The sequence below is a fragment of the Falco rusticolus genome, chromosome 9 (assembly GCF_015220075.1).
Source record: "Falco rusticolus isolate bFalRus1 chromosome 9, bFalRus1.pri, whole genome shotgun sequence".
Classification (NCBI taxonomy): Eukaryota; Metazoa; Chordata; class Aves; order Falconiformes; family Falconidae; genus Falco; species Falco rusticolus.
In genome coordinates, this window is record NC_051195.1 from 48,839,083 (window position 1) to 48,858,336 (window position 19,254).

Sequence of the window (19,254 nt, forward strand, 5' to 3'; positions counted from 1 at the left end):
CCCTGCTCCCCGAATTGGACTTCATGTCTAAGTCTGGGAGCTCTGCTCCTGATGGGAGCCCTGTTCTGCATGTGAATTTCCATCTTTATTTCCACCTGGGCCGTATGGGACAATGCTGTAATCTTTCCCTTCTTTTCCCCTCCATCCCCAGTACCTGCATCTCCAGAGCCATGTATAAGCCTTTCTTGAAATGGATATTTTTGACTTGACATGCACTGTGTTAGCCCAGTTACCCACAGGGAACAGATTTATCAGATAAATCCCAGCAGGTCTGTACGTGTTGTCACTGTCTGGTATAGTGCAATAAAAATATACATTAGAATAAGTATAAATACATATTTACAGTGTACAAGTAAAGCCAGGAGTACAGACTCTGTTTTGAGCTTCCAGAATGCATATTAATGACTAACAGCTTAGGCACAGCATAAAACATGGGCAAGTACATTTTAGGTCTTGGGAGAATAACTTTGGATTTACAGCAGTGTAACTGAGGGCAGGACAGACCTCTTCTGTCCTGACAATAATTGAATTTTCCACTTAGACCGTTTCTTCTTTGCCCATGATGGCAGCCTTCCTTCATAAGCGTTTGGAGTGAAATGGCTAGTGCCGCGGCCTGTTCTCCAGGCTGCTTCCCGCTGGTGTCATTGTCCGAGGCCATATGTTCAGGGATGTAGTTATGGGGCAGGCTGTGTGCTGCTACAATGCCCTGCTTAACTGAAAGCGCTTGTCTTCCTAATGCTATGATACTACTTTGTCCTTCCCGTTAAGAACTCAAGGGACTCTACGAACCTACCCATCACCAGGAGGGGTGGAGAAATAAAAGCCCAGTGCACTGACTTGCCAAAGGTTATACAGTGAGAACGCAGCAGAGCTTGGAGGGGAACTGGTGCTTTACTTGTTCCAGTGCTTTGCTTCAACCCCTAGACCCGGACACAGGAGGAAATACTGCTGCTCTGTTTGTGTAATATTTGTAAGGTACTTGCATATTATGCCAATGTGTACAGACTAGGTCACTTCCTCCTTTAAGAGAGTGGCTGGAAAGCAGAGCTCTGGCCCTTGACATTGGTATCCAGGGGCTGTTCCTGACTATGCAGTGACACAGGATTGCCCAGGACAGCTCTTAAGTCAGTATGTCCAGCATGCAGTGAAATATTGTGGGACATACCAGCCTGGATTCCAAGAAGAGCCAGTCTCTCTTGCATGGTACTGAGACATGGGACTTATTAGCCTATGCCTAGTGCTGTGGCACGGCTCTTCCTGGAGCTTGCCTGGTTGCCACTAAGCCAGGGATCTTTGCAGTGTGGTGCGTATGAGGAATGCACTGAGAGACCCCTGTTATCAGCTAGGGATAGGAGCTGTTTTTCCAGTATTTTCCTCCCACTCCAAGCTAAAAATACAACACAGTTAAGTTGTCATTTGATCACAGTCAATGCTTTGCTGAAAGAAAATTACTTTAGGTGTCTGTTGCCAGAATTTATGACCTGAGCAAGTCTCTGCAGAAGCCCTGTCCAGGTTGAATACAGCTCACTGAATGCCATCTATTTGCATGACCCAGCCTTATCTTCCTAACCATCAAAGCAGAACATGGTTACAGCACTAGCTTGGCACAGATTGTTGCTGCCACTGGCCCAGGAGTTCCCACCTCGCTGCTGGTCAGTCTGATAAACCAGATTCTGCACATGGTATAAATCCAGAATAACAGTGACCTTGGAGGAATTCCTCTGGATTTGCGCAGGTGATATGAGATCTGGGCTGGCACCTGTTGTAATTGAAAAGTGAGAGCTCCTACAGGTTTCTTTGTCACCTACTGGGGCGTGCAAGGCCATGGGGTGCCAGAACACCAATGGCATGACTTTGCCAGTCCCCATGGGAACACAGGACACTATATGAGCTTTAAGAAGTCGGCAGCCCCACGCTGGATGGAGACGCTGTGGAGTCGTCTTCCCTGGAGCATGCAGTGGGAGCTCCAGCAAAGACCTAGAGCCATCCCTCACTTGAGACTGTGCTGGGTCTCTCGGTGCCTCCGTAGGTCCACCTTGCGCTGGAAGCCCTTGGCACAGAGCTCACAGCTGAAGGGCTTGAAGCCGGTGTGCTTGCGGCTGTGAGTGATGAGGTTAGAGCTCTGGCTGAAGGCTTTGCCGCAGACCTGGCATTTGTGGGGCTTCTCCCCTGCAGGGCAGAGAAAATGGCAAGAAACACTTAGACAGATGAGAGAAGGGAGGTAGAAATGCCTTTTAGTGGACTTGGACCTGACTTGGCTATGCCTGGGCATCAGGGTGCTGACAGTCCAGCTGTCCTGCTAATGCATCTGCACTCTGATCCAGCACCAGAGGGTGAGAAGAACCAGAGGCAGTCCTCTCCAGCGGTGCGACCCATGCCCTGTCTGCATCTGGGGCTGGGGACAACCATGACGCACACTGGAGGCTGGTCAATAACACCTCCTTGTCACACAGGAGGATGTGCATCTCGGTGATGCTTAGACCTTCTGCTGTCTTACCACCCAGGGAAGAATGACTTCCCAGTGCCACTGGACACTTGTCCCTAGTCCAATATCTCTGTCTGGGGACAATGTATGTGTATCAATGTGATGGACTATTAATTTGTATTTGCTTATTGGGAATATTTTCTCACCAGTGTGGATGTAAGTGTGTTTCTTCATATCTGACTTCTGGTGGAAGCGCTTGCCGCAGTACTGGCAGGGATAGGGCCGTGTGTCTGAATGGATCAGGAGATGAGTGGAGAGGGTGGAGGAACGTTTGAATGTCTTCCCACACATCTTGCACTCAAAACTTCTTTCCTGTTAGGAAACGAAAATCATGGGATGTCTGTGGCTGCAAGACGTGACAGAGCTTGAAGAGTGTTGAGAATAGTAGATTTGATAAGCAAATCTCCTCGGCTCACGGACTGATATGCTAGTTGCAGTACAAAGAGAATGTGGGGAGGGTTACTTATGGAAATAGGTTACATCTTGTGATCCAAACTCCTGCACCCTTTAGGAGGAGGTGAGACAGAAGAACCAGTAGCAACAATCCTCCCCACCCCTCCAAGGAATTCGCAAGGGCAGCCTGAGATTTGTGAGACCAAGCTCTACAGACTTCAGAGCTGCTGTCGTTGTCATGGGGTGCTATAGGGAAGTCATCACGTTTGTAACCTAGGAAATGTCACTTCCTTTATAATGGAGTAAGCAACAGCTAAGGTCCAAGCACTCCTGAGCTCTGGAGAGCTGGTTCTCTGGAAATGTGCTACCCACCTGGGAGTGAATGTTGGTGTGCTGCTCCAGGCTTACAGCGTGTCCAAAGGTTTTGCCACATACTTCACAAGCAAAGGGACGGGTCCCACTGTGGGACCTTCGGACATGGACCTCCAGTCCGTGGGGAGTGGAGAATACCTGCAAAAAACAAAAGCAAGTGATTTTTTTATATGAGGAGGCTGTGTCTCATCTCTGTTTTCAGTTCCTTCTCTTTATTTGATTCTTCCCTCTCGTGGGCCATGTGAACTGCATCATTCCTAGCACCCTTGTCCCCTAGCCAGGAGAACAAGTAGGTACCCGTTTTGAGCCACATGCATTGCACTTTGGTGTAACCCAGTGAAACCCTGAGGTATGCATTGAAAATCACTCTAGGCCATCCCTGAGGTTCTCATCTGACACACACCTTGTTGCACTTCATGCAGTGGTAGGTCTCCATGTCTGAGGAGTAATGGATGCTGTAATCCAGAGGGGGCTCGGTGCTTGGCAGGAGGTGGCTTCTGTATAGGCTAACTGGGTGCTCCAAGAGGGCTGACTGCATGGTGGAAGACATCTGTTGGTAGCTGTATGGCAAATGGAAAGCATCCCAAGAAAAGCCGGTTTTGTAGAAGGTAGGGGTGCTTGTCGTGTTAGTGCAGTCTTTGATCTGCAGACCTGGGATGGCCATCTCTGAGTTTGCAAAGGAGAGGGAGAAGTGAGTGTCATGCCATTGCCTGCAGCTGGGCACCAGTAAAAAAAGTTCCCCAGGTACCATTCCCCCACTTAATTTCTTGCCTGACCTTGGGAGTTGCAGCTGTTAACTCCTGATTCAAATCTTGATCCCTATATAAAGTTCCTACTATGGCTTTGATTTCAATCTGAGGAAATTTTATGGGAGAGGGGTTGCTAAGGGAATATTAACCCCCCCATTAGCCCTGTTTCATGTGCTGTTTGAACAAGTATCATGTGGACACCTGCCTTGACCCTTGTAGCACAGAGCTGCCTTAGTCCTTGAGATTTGGAGGCTCACTCATTGGGAATCATAGCTTCGTCCTTCAGGGAGATGCTGATCTAAACCAGAATTGTAAAGGGAAACACAGAAGGCTCTTGATGACCTCTGCCTGGGGCAAATTTGACCATTGACGTCAAAATAAGAGCTGCCATTTACTGAAAATCTGGACCCAGTTGCAGAGAATCCATAAGCCAGCCCTGCCCTGCCCTCTCTTGCAATTGTGGTCTTGGGTAGCAGACCTTGAGCTGAAGGGCCTGGCAGCATCCTGCTCAGGTACTGGACAGGGACACTTTCTTCCTTCAGTTCAGATGAGTCCTTTTCTTGTTTTGGAACCATGCATTCTAGGTCCTGTTTCTTGATGTCCTCTGGTGTCTTGTCTCCTATGGCTGTAATCACACAGTAGTATCACAGTTTACTCTAGCTGTTAAGAGAAGAGTCTGTTAAGGTGGCATTCATACTTCTGTATGAACTCCTGCTCAGTTCCCTGCGTAAGTGTGGAGTGGTGCAATCAGTGCGGCAGTCAAGGTCCATCCATTGCTGACAAAGGGAAATTCCAGGTAGGATGAGATAGGCAAGGTAGAGGGGGGCAGGAAGAAACGATCAGACACTTGATACCCTATATAGAGAAAATAGACCCTAGAAGGCCACATGCCTATAAGAATCATTTCCTTATTTAAACCCATTTTCATTTGTGCAGGTGACTAACAATCACTAACTTATTAACCTTCCCACCCCTCCCCTAAGAGGGTTTGGTATTGTTAACTGAATTTATGGACAGCCAGGTAGGGAAGCAGAGAGGGGAGGTAACTGCTTCTGCAGTTGCAAAGGTGATCACAGAGCCTCGTCTCCTCCTGCCCATGCTCCCATTTCTCCATGCTTGTCCCAGCCCTTAAAGAGACCAACCAGCACTTGTTAGAAGTAGACTTTATAGTAAGAATCTAAAATGGACAGAGGTTCGATATACATGCCTCCTTTCTGCTGGAGATGGGACTGGGCTGCTGAAGGACATTATTCCTCTGTTGTCCAAACCCTCTTGTGCACCAGAGAGACACAACAAATGGCCAAAGGACGATGGCAGGAATTTAAATTAAAATGTCACCCCCTTTCTTTTTTATCAAACTTATCATAGGGCTGGACTCTAATTTGATTGCCAGGGCTAGAACAAAGGGTAAGTTGATCCTAGATTTGAATAAAGAAAATTTGAGTGGGGCCTGAAGGAAGAAGATAATTGCCCCAGCCCTGCCACTGCATGGGTGGCTGTGGGAGAGCATGAACATGAGCAGAAGGAGGACAGCAGGCGTAAGCAGAATTGTTGGTTGGTGCTAATATAGTCTATCGCAGCTGCCCCTTCACCTGTGAGTGTGTAGGGCTTCTTTCACAGTCAGTGTTAGGGCATCACTAGTATTTTCTCACCCTAGCTGTGACCTTCACTGCAAATCATCGGGAGGAGGTGGTAATACACTGAGGTAGAGAAGATGTAGGTCCAGAGGGAACAAGGCAGTGAGCACAGCAGGCTGGAGATCAAGGTAGCAGAGTGGTGGGTTTGCAGAAGACTGACAACCAAGTGCAAGCTTTTTTCCGAGCTGTTAGCTGCCAGAAGTTGGTCATCTTTCCCAAACATGCCCAAGTCCACACAGCAATCTTATATGTCAAACCTCCCCAGCAATCCAGCAGGAAACAAAGGGAGGATCTAAATTTGGTTTCAGTGGGACTGTGTGGATTTGGCCTAGAGAAAGAGGGCACACAGCAGGGGATCAGTTTGTCCTGAGACGGATATTCCTGTGTGAAAGCCCTTAGTTACTCTTAAGCTCACTCATGCTAATCCCTTAGCTTGCGTACTCAATTATTAATTTGCCTCGGTGTATTCTTACAAGCCCAGTGGATAGATTGACTCACCAGTGAAGGGAGAGGTTATTGGATCCCACGTGAGTATAGGCAGGTCATCTTCCACAAAGCGGTGTTGGTGATAGGTATGAGCCTTTTTGCTCTTCACCAAAAAGGAACGTGGCATTTTCCATTCACTGCCTGGGCAGAAACACAGAAAAACGGCAGGTCAGTCTCAGTGGTTTGGGGGGTACTGTCTCATTTGTTCGCCCAGCACGTCACCTCTGTATGCAGCAGTGATGAGAATCAAAACCCTTCTGCTAGGCAGACAGGGTTCATCTCAAACGTCCCTCCACCCAGCTGAAAAGCAGGGAGTAGTTGCATGGGTTTAGGCATAGGCACCTGGTGAATCTCAACTCTGGGGAAAACACACAGCTGTGGAGGGGGCTAAGTGAAAAAACCTGCTGTGAGATAGTCTCTGCCACTGAATGTAGAGATGGGATGGCAGATTGAAGATGGCATTGCAGATTACAGTATACTCCATAAAAATTACACTTCACCATCTACCCCTACGTTGAGGCAAAGGATTACTGTTACCTTTATATTGTAGGTGGGGGAACAGGGGCATGCTTAAATTGAGTCCCGTGTTACAGATCAAAACTGTGCCTGTGGCAAAGATACATTAGCAGTCAGGATCTCTCTCGTAGCTCTCTGCCCTGGCTACAGGACACAGTGCATCTCTGACCGTACCCTCCCTGCAAGGACATACCTGGGACCGCAGGCTGGGAGAAAGGGTCTGTCTTAGTGTTTGTACCCTGCCTAGGAGGGTGCAGTCCCAAGCCATGACATGGGCTGCTCTGTGAAATGGCTACACAAATAATAATTATAGAAACGACATCAATAATAGGAGAGACATAGCAGAAAATCCCCACAGCCATGATGTGTGGTGAGTTTCCTTCTTGCTGGCTGTGGCTTGGGGATTTTGTATTCTGGCTGACAAACAGTAAAGCAGAGGCAGAGCAGAAGTGCTGGGTGAGAGAGGTTACCTTTTGGATCTGACTCAAATATCACAAACCGTTGAAAAGAAGGGTTAGGAACAAACATAAAATGCTGAAATTTAATCGTACAAAATTCTCTTGCAATGCATCTGTTATCTTTACTACCCAGAACCCAGCCCGCCCTGTGCCCACTCCCCATGGCTAGTAACAGTTCTGATGTAGGCAGTGCGACAACAGGCTCGATGCTGTGTGTGGCTGTATCAGCTGGCACCTTATTTCCATACGTATTTGCATTTTTCCCTTGTAATTGTTCAGGATAGTAGCACTAAAAGCAAATCTTGCTACATTTTATATGAAAAGTCAGCAGTAAGTCCTGGCTCTCTGTTGATGGTAAAGTGCCTTATTGAGTTGTTTTTTCCTGACAGCAGCTGAAGTGTAGCCTACTTATTTACAAAAAAAAAACCCAAACGCCACCAAGGTTTGCTTCTGTTAAGCTGGAATGGCCTGAAGCATCTGTCTAAGTCAGGACAGAGCAGTGTGGCCTCCTGGAATCCCAACCAGCCAGGGATGGAAAAGGGCTGCTCCCTAGGGTTCAGAAGTGCCTGTACCACCCTTACATGCTAAATATAATTACACAGGCCAGTGGGGGTTCGTTTAAAGGTAACCGAGGGCCACATTTGCAGCGGTGCCTACAGCTGCAGGCACGTGTGCTGTGGAATTCACAGCAAGGTCTGCTCTGGAAGGTGGATTGCCAAGCCCGCTGTTGGTGGTGAGTCAAGTGCTCACTGGCCCAGCTGCGTTCAGAAATGGAGTTACAGCTGTCTTTTTAAATCTCTTCCAGGATTCCCACTGTTTCTTCTATGACTTCAGGGATAACTCGTGGTGTTGCTAACCATTTTTTTTCTTCTGAAATGACTCACCTGTTTTTCTTCATCTTTTTCCAAGAAATTTGCATGTAACTTGAGATGAATAGGACAAAACAGAGGCCAAGAGTAGATTTGTTAATTTAATTTTAGAAAGAGGACAAAACAGTACTGAGAATGAACCATAAGTATGCCCTTAAGGGAAGGGACGCTGAGGTACGTTGCTGTATTTGCTCTCCTGTAACTCTCTGATGAGGTCCCTTCTAAGTATTGCAAAGTCTATCTGCCTGGCGAAGGGCTGTGGGCACAGAAATCCCTCCAGCTTGGTACAAAGACGGGTTGTTCTGCAGTGGGTACAGCCCTTTTAGCAGTGTGCTCTGTAGCCTCTGCACCTAGCAGGAGTGCTTGGCTCCGAGGGTCTCGCTGCTCTCGGTCAGTCCCAGATGGGCTGTGCACGGAGCTGCACTCTGCAGCGTAGATGTGCCCCAAGAGTCCTGCAAACTCCATACAAACCCTTTACACATGGAATTTCCACTCATGTCAAAGGGATTTTCCCATGTGGTGGGGCAGCACTGTGTCCACAATGGAGGGCATTCATCCCAGCAAACTTTAGACAGTGGATTTCTCTGCCTGAATTAACCAGTTAATTTCCCTGGGCTTCCTACACAGTGGAGGAGGTGGCTCGACAGCGGGTAACTTCGCAGGGTGGAAGCCTGCACCCCGGGGGTGTCTGCTGGAGGAGTCGCTCCCCCTGCGCGCTGGCTAGACGACCCTATGGCATTAGCCAGACAGCTTAGCCAGGTACATTAGAGGATTGGCGATGGGTGGCACAAGCAGTCTTGCAGTGTTTTATGGTAGTACCCATATGCTAAATAGACAAACGCACTACATACAGCCCTTCTTTTCTGGTGGCAGTTGAAAGTAGATGCACACAAATCAACGGGATTTTTCTGGATGTGTTTGCCCCAGCATATGTAAAAGTCAAATTTGGTCCAGTATCTTGGCTGCTGATAAGGGCCTCTACTGAGCACAACGATTTCTAATGCACTACTGAACGTTACAAAAGGAAGTTACCTTCCCCCACCCCATTTTACAGAGAAAACAGGAACTGGGAGCCCAAAGCATAGTTAATTAACAACTGCATTGGACTGTCTTTGTAATTCACCCAGCTGGGTTAGAGGAAAGCTAGAAGCACAGATTGTGAGAGAAAAAAATACTATCTGTCCTTGAAACTAAAGATTATCAATAGCAAGTGATCAGCTGCTACTAATGGCTAACTATATTCTACAAGGAGAGTAGTGCCATGACCAAAAGACTCTGCTGTGTCTTAAAGTCATTGAAGCTTCTGACCAAATTCAGCTTCAACCTTTTGCTAGAAATTAAACTTCATTTTTATGGAGTCTGTTCTTGCCAGCCTCTGTGGCAACAGTTTCTACCCAGATTGGCAAGTGAACAAGGGAGTTCGTTGTTTGGGCAAGAGTGCCTACTAAAATGGAAGTGTCGTGGCATTTTTTGGATTCAATAAAGAATACAAAATCTGCAGCTGGCCAGAATTGACATTGTTATTTGTTAGCCATTCATGTAGCTGTACAACAACGTAGTAATCAATCTGCCTCCTTCACTATTTTGGGTACCTGACCTGAAGCACCTCAGAAGGGCTTCTTTTGCCAGTTACAAATTCCCCCATCAGATCTGAAAGTGGACCCAGCATTCGCGTGTTCCCCTCCGATGCTCAAACTCAAAGTTCCTTCATCCTCAGTGATGCTCTCTGGTATCTCTGGTATTTTTCAGAGTATCACATGTAAAACTGAATGTAATACTGAAACACTGGTGATTGTGCAAGAACCAAATTAAAAGGGTTTTTTTTAGGGGGTGGTTTTTGACTTCAGGATCCTAATTTCACTTGATCCTATGTTCCTCCTGAAGCCCTAACTCCCTCTTCACTGCATGGCAGCTCACAGTACCCAAAAATACAGGATTGAGCCCTTTGATAGAATTTAGAAGAAATTCATATTCTCGCTGAATTAGATTATGGAGCTGCTCTCTCTGGTTCCTTCAGTGAGACAATTCATAACACGAAACGCTGTGTTTGGGAACAGGTGTTTGCAGGATTGTGTCACGCTGAATCAGAAACCCAATTTGCAGCATAAGTTCCATTCCAAAGCTGGCTTTCATTTTCCTCTAAATTCAGGTGAACTTGTTTTCAAATTTACAAGGTTAATTGTAGAGATGAAACCCCTTTTCTCACTCTAGTTAGCAGAAATACTTGATTTTAGCTTGCAATTGATATGTCTTCATATAGGTCCAAAGAGCATACAAAGTTTTAGGCTAAAAAAGGCTTATTTCCTTCACATTGCTTAATTTATATTTAAATCTTAATATTGCTTTTTTCTTTTCTTCCTGGCAAAGATGAAGCATCCAAAAATAAGAATACTTTGTCTTTCAGAAGACTACATTTTTGAGGAAAAAGCACAAAACAGAACATGACCTGTGTTCAAAAATTTTAAGAGTCCAAATAAAATAAGAGGTTTTATGGAGTTCTGATTCTTTAAATATAAAGTCATATTAAAAAATAACTTTAGTTCTTTACAACAAAATTAATCATGTCGTCACTAGTCCACCTTTGCAAAATGAAATGGACTTGGGGCAAGTAACTTGAATGCGGCTTTTTTTAGTGGAAAACTGAGCAGAGCATTTTTAATTCCTGTGGTAATACTGGGCAAATGGACATTATGGCAGGGCTAGCAAATTATGGTGGAAATTTTGTCCAAGAAGGGGAACAGAAATGCTTGTACATCTGCAGTATCTAGAAAAAATGTTTAGAATATAATTGCAGTATTTGTTCTTCAGAAAACTCATTTAGCTCCTAGTGATGCTGGGAATGCCACTGACTTCAGCAAACTTTGCCTTAGGCTTCTATGGTTAACTAGACTTACATAGTGCAATTTAACAAATTCTATAAATTCTATATCCCTTTAACGTATAGATAGTTACGGTGTGAACTTGCAAATCATTTGCTTTCCTGCTCAATGTATTGAATCAAGCTGGTGGTATATGAGTAGTGTCTATAAATAGCTAATTCCATACGCTAAAAATTGTTACACTAATCAGCCTATATGTAGAAAGGATGGAAAAAAATAAGAGATTTGAAGCAAAAATCCTTAACAGGGGACACTGAATTCTCATGTAGCAAAATTGGCACAGATTAATTGATGTCAGCAGAGGTGTGCTGCTTTCTGAATTTAAAGGTCTGGCCCTGTAAAAGAGCAATTTAAAAGAAAAATATAGTATGCCTTCTCCTCAATGCTTAAGTACAAAAGTCTACATCTAGAAACTATTCCTGCTGCATGGAGCTCGCTGGGACACAGGTATCTGAGACCGTTGTCACATCTTTTCTATGTTGTTCTACTATTACCATTTTCACCAGAGTGAAGTATATGGTATATAATTTTAAAAGGTTTGACTCATTTGAATTAAGTGAACCATTATCATAAAGGAATCCTCAGGACAAGTGACTTACACAGTGGAATATGTTACATTATTTACAAACACAAGCAAAGAAGGAGAAAAAGCTTAGAAAAACATATCAGAGAAAAGAAAAAACAATGAAATTAAAAGCTTTTAAGAGAATAAATCAATCACCTGTTTGGGGGACTTTGCTTTACTGGATTCGCCTTGAAATCTCCCCAGACAAGCGAGACGTCGTCTTCTCTCTGGACTCCTCTTCCACTTTTTCACTTAGTCGCAGTCTGCTGAAATAGATACTTCTCCTTTTTTCTCTCTCTGTTTTTTTGCCCCTGTTCCCCTCCCTGATTTTTCAATCAGATTATTTGTGTCAAAATCTGGCGGTGAAGAAACAGCCAATAGAGAAGCAGAGCACAGAAAGTATTTGCTTATCAAAACTTTCCAGGACTTTTAAAACTTGAAGAGAATTCATGATGCCCAGCTCGAAACCCTCAGGGCAGCACCCTTCACTTTCTGGGGCAGCTTCACCTTCTGCAGGAATATTCCTCTGTCATATTGACAAAGAGCATGACATGGTGAAATAATGTACCAAGCAGACATTTGTTATTTTGTCTTTTCTTTAGGAAAAAAAAAGAAAAGAAAAAAAGAATAGCTCTTAAGAAACCTGTACTTTTACACACATTCATCCACGCATCATATCTTTCACAAACAGACACACCATCTGTCTCACATACACACACTCACATACTTCAGTCTCATAAACAAAACCATCTAGCACATATGCACAAAATTATTTTATTCCAGAATGGATCTTTTATCTCTCCAATTTCCAAGGAAAAAGGAATAAATACTTGCACAGTAACTGAAAAAGATGTGTGTTAATCAGCCTTCATTTTCCTAGGCATATGTGTGTGCAATCCATACATATTTTAGGCATTGCTCTATCTATATACAGCTGTATATAGGATATAAATATAGATTTAAGAAAGCTCATTAAGCAAGCTCATTAACAAGCATCTTTGCAAAAAGCTCTTCAAGAGCAATAATAAGAATTTGCACTTCTATCACTTGCTTTCAAAAAAGGTTTGAAAATGGGTTTGAAAATGGGTTTGCAAATGTGAAATAATTGACTGCCAAGCCCCCCCCCCCAACGGCAGGGTGGAAGGAGGGAGAATGAAGCAGATGCAGAGTGACTTTTCTCAGATGACCTGGTTGTTCTCTAGCAGAGGTGGGAGCAGGAGCTGGAGAGCAGTGATTTTTTTTTTTTTTTTTCAGAATCTTTGGCATGACTCTTGTTTGGGGACAAACAAGGAGAGATGATGTCCCCAAATGCTGGGGGGGGGGGGGGGGGGGGGGGCGGGGAAGTAATTCCTTATTTCACGTATTCTCTGGTTATCGCAATCTTCCTGACTGTGCAAGAACATGAGCTGTATGTGCCCTCGGTTGTCCCTTCCTGCACTACAGCACACCCTGTGCATGGCTGGAACTGGGACAGCAAAGACACCTTCCAAGAAGTTTATAATTTAAAATGTATATAAGCATACATGCCGCTGTCGAGTGCCAAGTACCGGGATATCACTGTTAGAGAAACACCTTTATAGCACGGTGTTTTTTTGCTCTCTGTGAGCTTTCAAACACTTTGTGCTGTTTCTACAGTCTGTTGCATTAAACCAGGACTCACTTGGGTCCCTTTTCCTACTGCAGCTTGGGGTGCTGAAAGCACCAGGAAGCAATAACCCTTTTTCTGTCCTGCAGCAGTGTCAGTGGTAGGCAGATGATGGAGCAGGCACTTGAGATTCATCACAGAGGTATTTTGCATCCTGCTGTAGCAGGCAGTGGTGCCAGGCATGCTGGCCCTAGCACTGTCTACCAGGCCAGCCACAAGTCACAGCTCTTGTCATTGCACCCTGTCACTGCCCTGTGGCACCAGACAGGCTGTGCAATGGGTTTTGATGCAACTCAGGGACAGGAGTGTAGATTTCACCCCCATTGAGAAAGATTCAGATTTTGATCTTAACCCATCTGTCATTTACTGAACGTAATTAATTCTTGTTGTTTATAGAAGCAAACAATCCCTTTTCCCTCTCCCCCCTCCCCTCCTTATTTATCTAGCTGGGTTTTGCATGAAAGAAACGTTCCCAAGGCATTGTGCTAGCAAGCTGATTTGCATCCTCTTAAACACAGGCATTTGAAGGATTACATTTCCCGCTACAAAAACAAGCATTGTAACAGAAAACCAAAATGTACATTGCAGCTTCAGGGTTTCATATGAAGACAGTTACAGGAATTAAACAAAACAGGAAAATGACAAGCTGCTGAAAGGACTGAGATGTTATTTTATGAAACATTGGAGCTGGCTTCTGCCAGCACCCCTGAGCACAGACTTCCCATTGACATAAAGCGCAAATGGCTGCAGAATGTGGCTCTTAAACTAGAGACAGCAACAGCAAGTCAGCCACACACAAAATGATAGAGAGAACTAGCTGTGTGATAAATCTAATAGCATGTTCAGTGAAACCTCACAAGCTAGCTGGTTTCAGAGGTGCTCCAAGAAGCACTGGGTACAGTCCTTTGGAGGATGACTACATCTCCCAGTGTCAGTAACCTGTGTGTAGAGCAGCTGCAAATAAAACATCTGTATCAGCTGTTCTGCTTCCCCAAGTAGCCATCACCTCACAAAGCCCAGATATAATTGCATACAAACTGATCCCTGAGATAATGAGCACAAATACTCTCTTTTATGCATATTACTGTTATCACTACACTAGAGTCTGGTTCAGCTCTCACCCACCCTTTCTCCCTTTATTTTATTTCAAGAGTTCCTACAAAGCAAATAGTTGCAGGATGGGAGCACAGCCAGCTATCGCCTTGGCTTTTTGTGTTCTTGCTCTTCCCTAGATTTCTGCTTATGGCTTCTGTTAAACTTACCACCTCTCCTCTCCATTGAAATTGCCATCAAAAGGCGATTTATACAAGCTGAATTTAAAAAAAAAAAAAAAAAAAAAAAAAAAAGCGTACCAGAGATATACTTTAGGCTAGAAGGACCTTTGAGCTGACCCCCTGTGGTCATTCTTATTTTATGTTCTTCCTGGTGGTGTAATTCTCCCTGCTCACTCATTTCAGAGTCAGCAGAGAACAGAGAGCTGCAGAGGGCTTTAGCTGGGCTCATGTAGGCTTGTCCAGGCACTGACACACATGGGCTGTGGTGGAGGTACAGCAAGTTCTGCTGGCATCCCAGGACAGTTTAATCTTGTGTATTGCTGTGAGTTCTTACTACACTTCATATGCTCCAGTGCTTCCTAAGTAAATAGATTATTAAATGTGTAACAGTAATAATAAACAGGTTAATTATAACACATCATGTCCATTCTAATGCAGTTGTTTTCCTTTTCAAATCTAGGATCAAACCCCTCCTGTAGCATCCATGTTTTCTTTGTCGATTTGAATGTTATGGCAATTAAGACACAGTAAAATAACACAACTAATTGCTTCCAGCTCTTTTCTGAAGCTCATCCTAATTTCCACTCTTTTTCTGTGGCAGATTAAATAAACATGTCTTCTACACAGCAGGAAAAAAAATACCATTGCTCAGTCCAGACTGTAATAAATATTAATTGTCATGCACAAGGCAGGAGGACTAGATTAAAAACATGCTGGCTCCAAGCAACTCTATCTCATCCAGAAGCAGGATGACCTACTGCAGGTGCAGCGGGAAGGATCCATCTCAGCCCTGCAGGGATGAAAGCTGCGGAACACCACAACTGATGCTGCAGAAGTTAAAAATCAGCCGATACTTCTCAGATGGCATTCTAATCTGCTTTTATTTCCTTACACCCAGTTTCTACCTTGCAAACTTAACGTCCACGATTCCTGCTGGCGACTGAGGAGAATTCATATGGATCGAGGAGTTTATCAGCAGCTTGCCAAGCACCTTCGGGTGCATCCCCACAGAGCTGCCTCTCCTTGGAGAATGAGAAACACTGAGATCCTGCCAGTGGGGATTGAAATGTGGAGTTGCAAACCTGTTGGGTGCAGCGTACAAAACCGAAGGCTGGTAAGCCTTCCCTGAGGTAATTTCCATTCTTCTTTCCTACTCTACATTTTCCACAGGGCAAAACACTCTTTATCTGGAAGGAAGGATGGATTGTGCCGTACCATTGCGTTATTTCAGAAAAGAAAAAAATTATTCTTGTCCATGGTTTGGCTTAGGGGTCCAAAAAAAGGAAGAATGAGATGAGCTTTGCATATTCACCAGTTCGAAGGCAATCCAGGTTTGGGCACCTGCCCTGCAGTTTCTTTCTAGGACTTGTGATGCCCAGCCGCCCCGTCACCGTTACTGCACACACCCAGAGGCACTTTTAAGCCCTTTTTATTCCCTCTCAGCACACCTGCGCACTGAATAAACACTTTTAGGCATGGGCATGGGCCTGGCCCCCGCCTCACGGTGCGGCCTGACAGCAGCCTCGGCCGACCCGAGGGCGGGCACGGGCTCGGCAGCGACACAGGGCAAACGCTGGGCACCGGGGAGGGGCGGGGGCCCGGGCCGGCCGCTGGGAAGGCCTAGGGAGGCCAGACGCTGCCCCCTGCCCGCCGCGGCTGCCCCGCTCCCCTCAGGCCGGGCCTTGTTTACCGGCCGCGCCCGGCCCCGCCCCGCCTGACGCGCCCGCCCGCCCGCAGCACCGCCCCCAGAATCACGCGACCTCCTCGGGGCCGCATCGCTCCCCAGCCGGGATACCTCCGCCGCGGGAGAGAGGGCGGGCGCGGAGGGAGTCACACACACATACACACACCCCCCGGCTCCCCGCCAGGGAGAAGGGTCCTTGAGGGGGAAGAGCCGAGTGGGGCGGTGAGGGGCGCGGCGCGGCGCGAGAGGGGAGCGAGGCGGAGAGGCGGGACTAGTTTGTGCGGCGGAGGGATCCGAGGGGAGAAACGGCTAGTGAATGGGAGGGGGAGGCAGGGCCAAGATGGCGGCGCCCTGTGGGCTAGAGGAGCCCTGAGTGGTAAACAGCTGAGGGGAGGAGAAGGAGAGGTGAGTGCGCTGGGCCTCCTCCTTCCTCCCCCAGCGGGGCGAGAGCGGAGGCAGACGTGGGGGACGGAGAGAAGGAGGCCGAGAGAAGAGACGAGCGGGGAGGCAGGGAGAAAGGGCTCGGGGAGGAGGCGGCTGGAGAAAGGGAAGGGGCCGGGGGGATGGGAAGGCGAGGGTGAAGTCTGGCGGGGCGGGGGGGGGAGGGGGCGATGCTCCCCCTTCGTCCCCTTCCCCCCTCGTCCCCTTCCCCCCGCCGCCCCCTTTCCCTCCCCCCCAGCCACTCCCGCCCCCCGCGGCCGGGCTGCCCGGGGCTGGGCGCTGCCCCCCCGGTCCCCCGCCAGGGCCGCGCCGCTCCGGCTCTGCGCGCTCGGCCGAAGAAGCCTCCGCGCCTCCGTGTCAGCCGCCCCAACGGCCCCCGCCAGCCCTGCCCTGCCCCCCCGCTCGCCAAGGGTCCCCTGGGCCGGGGCAGGCGCTGCACAGTGGTACAGGTCTGTCCCCTCGCTGAGGGGGGCTTGGCGCCCGGCTGGTGGGAGGTGATGTGAAGTCAGGATGTTGTTGACTTGTACCAGAAAACATTTTGCTTCCTGTTGTCACAAAGAACTTGGAAGACTGCAGTTCTGAAGTTTACAGCCTTTGTTTGCTGTGGATGCGGGGTCGTTGTTTTATCAGTTTAGTCAGTGCTTCTTTCCTTGTTTGTTTCGGTTTGTTATTTTTATTTGATGAGTCTTTTACAAGGCAGTGCGTGACAGAAAGAACATGCCTTAAAGGAGGATATGATTCAAACCCCGTAGAAATAACACAGAAACTGGGATCAGGTTTTGTGTGCACGACTGTTTCCAGAGCTGCTGTTTCCAGAGAACCTTCCAGTGGATGCTAATACAGAAGGCTTTCCTTCTTTGTCTGGTCTCATCTTGTAGTTCCCTGACATAAACTTCCGTGGCAAGTTGTTAGAAATCCATCGTAATTGAAGCACTACTGAAGTGATCCTATTAGGTGGAAAAATCCCTCTTCAGTTTACATGCATGAACAGCTACAAACTGAATCTTTGAAAAGTCAGGAAGTTTTAATAATTAGTGCAAGCCTTGGGAATACATACTTCTGCATGCAGTTGACTGTACTTTGCTAAGCAGCAGTCAGATACTCTGCTTATCAGAAACAGCTATGCCACGTTTAAGCTTAAAATAAAATAATGGTCTTAAAATCCTTTACTTAGTAAAACACTTTTTTGCCTTGTTTTTCTTTGTTCATTTATTCAGCTTTGTTTCTGTTGGTTTTTTTTTAACAGCCTAGTCAACCCAGTAATAAATCGCCCTTATATGCAGTTGCATGGACTTACTCAGATAAAAATACAGTCAGAATATCTAATGTGTCATGAGATAAGCTTTAATTAAAATGATTTTATCTCTGGCTGTGTTTAATCCCCACTCCTTCACTCTTTGTTAATTGAGAATTTACTTTCATGGTGACTGATAAAAAGTAGCATTATTAAAGGTTTCCCACATGAGATATACAGTCCAATTGCAGATGTTTTGGTGTTTAAACAAATATTTGACTTTAGTAACTATTTGTAGTTTAAAATGAATGCTGGCCCTATTTAGAGCTGGACTGCTGGGATGTTGACTTACACAGATTGGTGAAATTCTTACCACTGCCAGACACCTTCTTGTTAGCCCTGATATGGGCTGGTGATGTGATTTCCACTCAGTCTCGATATAAGAACTGAATAGCTTGTAACACACATGCATATGTGCACACACTCATATATATATAAGAATATATACATAGGGCTATCTATCTTTGAAAAAAAATACCTTCCATAATAAGCAAATTGAATAATCAAAGCACTTTGTAATGGTGGAGGCAGGGGAAGGGTACCAGATTTTATGGCATGTTGCAGACAGTTGCATATTTTTTGAAAGAGTGTTGTAACTTAGGATCTTGGTCTGGTATGTGTCTGCTATATTTTCGTGTAGTTTAATAAACATAATGAGGACAAGTAATAATATTTCCTTTGTTAGCGTAAGCATTTCTTTGGGTAGCACGTTAAAATACAGAGCAAACTTCTTGCAGTGGTGAACTGCTGTCACTTTCCTGGGTAGTATTTTTTGTTTTTAATTTAAAAGTTAATGCCTACTTTAATTCTTGGAGTAGCTAAAATGCTTCAGCTGAGTACACTGGGTAGTTTGCAGTGGCTTCAAGATTACTGAATTGCAGCCTCACTCTGTTTAAAGGTTTCTCTTGGTGGCAAAAAAGCTGCTGTGGAGATTCAGGAGGCACATGCATTACTGCAAAGTCCAGAGCGCTCTCTTTACCTGTTCATAGTTTTAACAAGATTCTTTAGTTGAACTTATTTTCCTTGTATATTGTTAATTAAATTGGCATAGAAAAACAGTGCTCGTTCTTATTTATTTATTTGCTATTAATACATGCATTTGTGTATCAGGAAATTAAATCATTCCCTTTCAGGCTGGTAACTGGCTTGTTAGCGTGGCTTCTGCCAAAGGGTTCAGTGTCAGCCCTACCATGTGTCGGCTCTTTTTGACGTGCATTGCTTTTAAACAATTTTCCCTCTGACAGAAATTTGATGGGTAGCGATGAGCATAGTTTGTTAGCACAGCACAGTTTCAAAAGAATCTTTAAAAATGCTGAACGTGATTCTGTGTTTGGGGTTATTGGGTTTTTGTGATCTTCCTGTTGCTGCTTGGTTAAGCATCTGTAACAGAGTACAGGAGAATATAATATATAATAATGAGTTAGAATTATCGAGTTTAGGAATGGGATCTTGTATCAGATCTTAAAATAACCAGGAAAACATGGACTACTAGAAGCCAGGCACTTAA

At 45.7% G+C, this 19,254-nt stretch overlaps 2 protein-coding genes across 7 annotated transcripts in view; one reads left to right on the plus strand and one right to left on the minus strand.

The window, feature by feature from the left end:
• Nucleotides 1-229: 229 nt before the first annotated feature.
• GFI1B (growth factor independent 1B transcriptional repressor) lies at nt 230-11,735 on the minus strand. 2 transcript variants are annotated; one of them, XM_037400905.1, is made up of 7 exons: nt 11,566-11,735; nt 6,135-6,263; nt 4,478-4,624; nt 3,654-3,916; nt 3,251-3,388; nt 2,632-2,797; nt 230-2,169 (listed from the first exon to the last, which is right to left on the minus strand). In XM_037400905.1, the coding sequence occupies exons 2-7, from the start codon at nt 6,247-6,249 to the stop codon at nt 1,991-1,993; spliced, it is 1,008 nt and encodes a 335-aa protein (XP_037256802.1). In that variant the 5' UTR covers nt 6,250-6,263; nt 11,566-11,735; the 3' UTR covers nt 230-1,990. The 2 variants fall into 2 exon arrangements, with proteins under 2 accessions (XP_037256802.1, XP_037256803.1); XM_037400906.1 differs by lacking the exon at nt 11,566-11,735 and having other exon boundaries at nt 4,478-4,659; nt 6,135-6,238.
• Nucleotides 11,736-16,212: 4,477 nt separating this feature from the next.
• TSC1 (TSC complex subunit 1) overlaps nt 16,213-19,254 on the plus strand; it is a 28,971-nt gene continuing 25,929 nt past the window's right edge. For 2 of the 5 annotated variants that reach the window (XM_037398940.1, XM_037398941.1), the window contains exon 1: nt 16,276-16,417. The gene's annotated coding sequence lies outside the window, so the exon portion shown is untranslated. Of the gene's footprint in view, nt 16,235-16,275; nt 16,418-19,254 lie in introns of those variants that run through there. The other 3 variants (XM_037398936.1, XM_037398938.1, XM_037398937.1) reach the window with 2 other exon arrangements.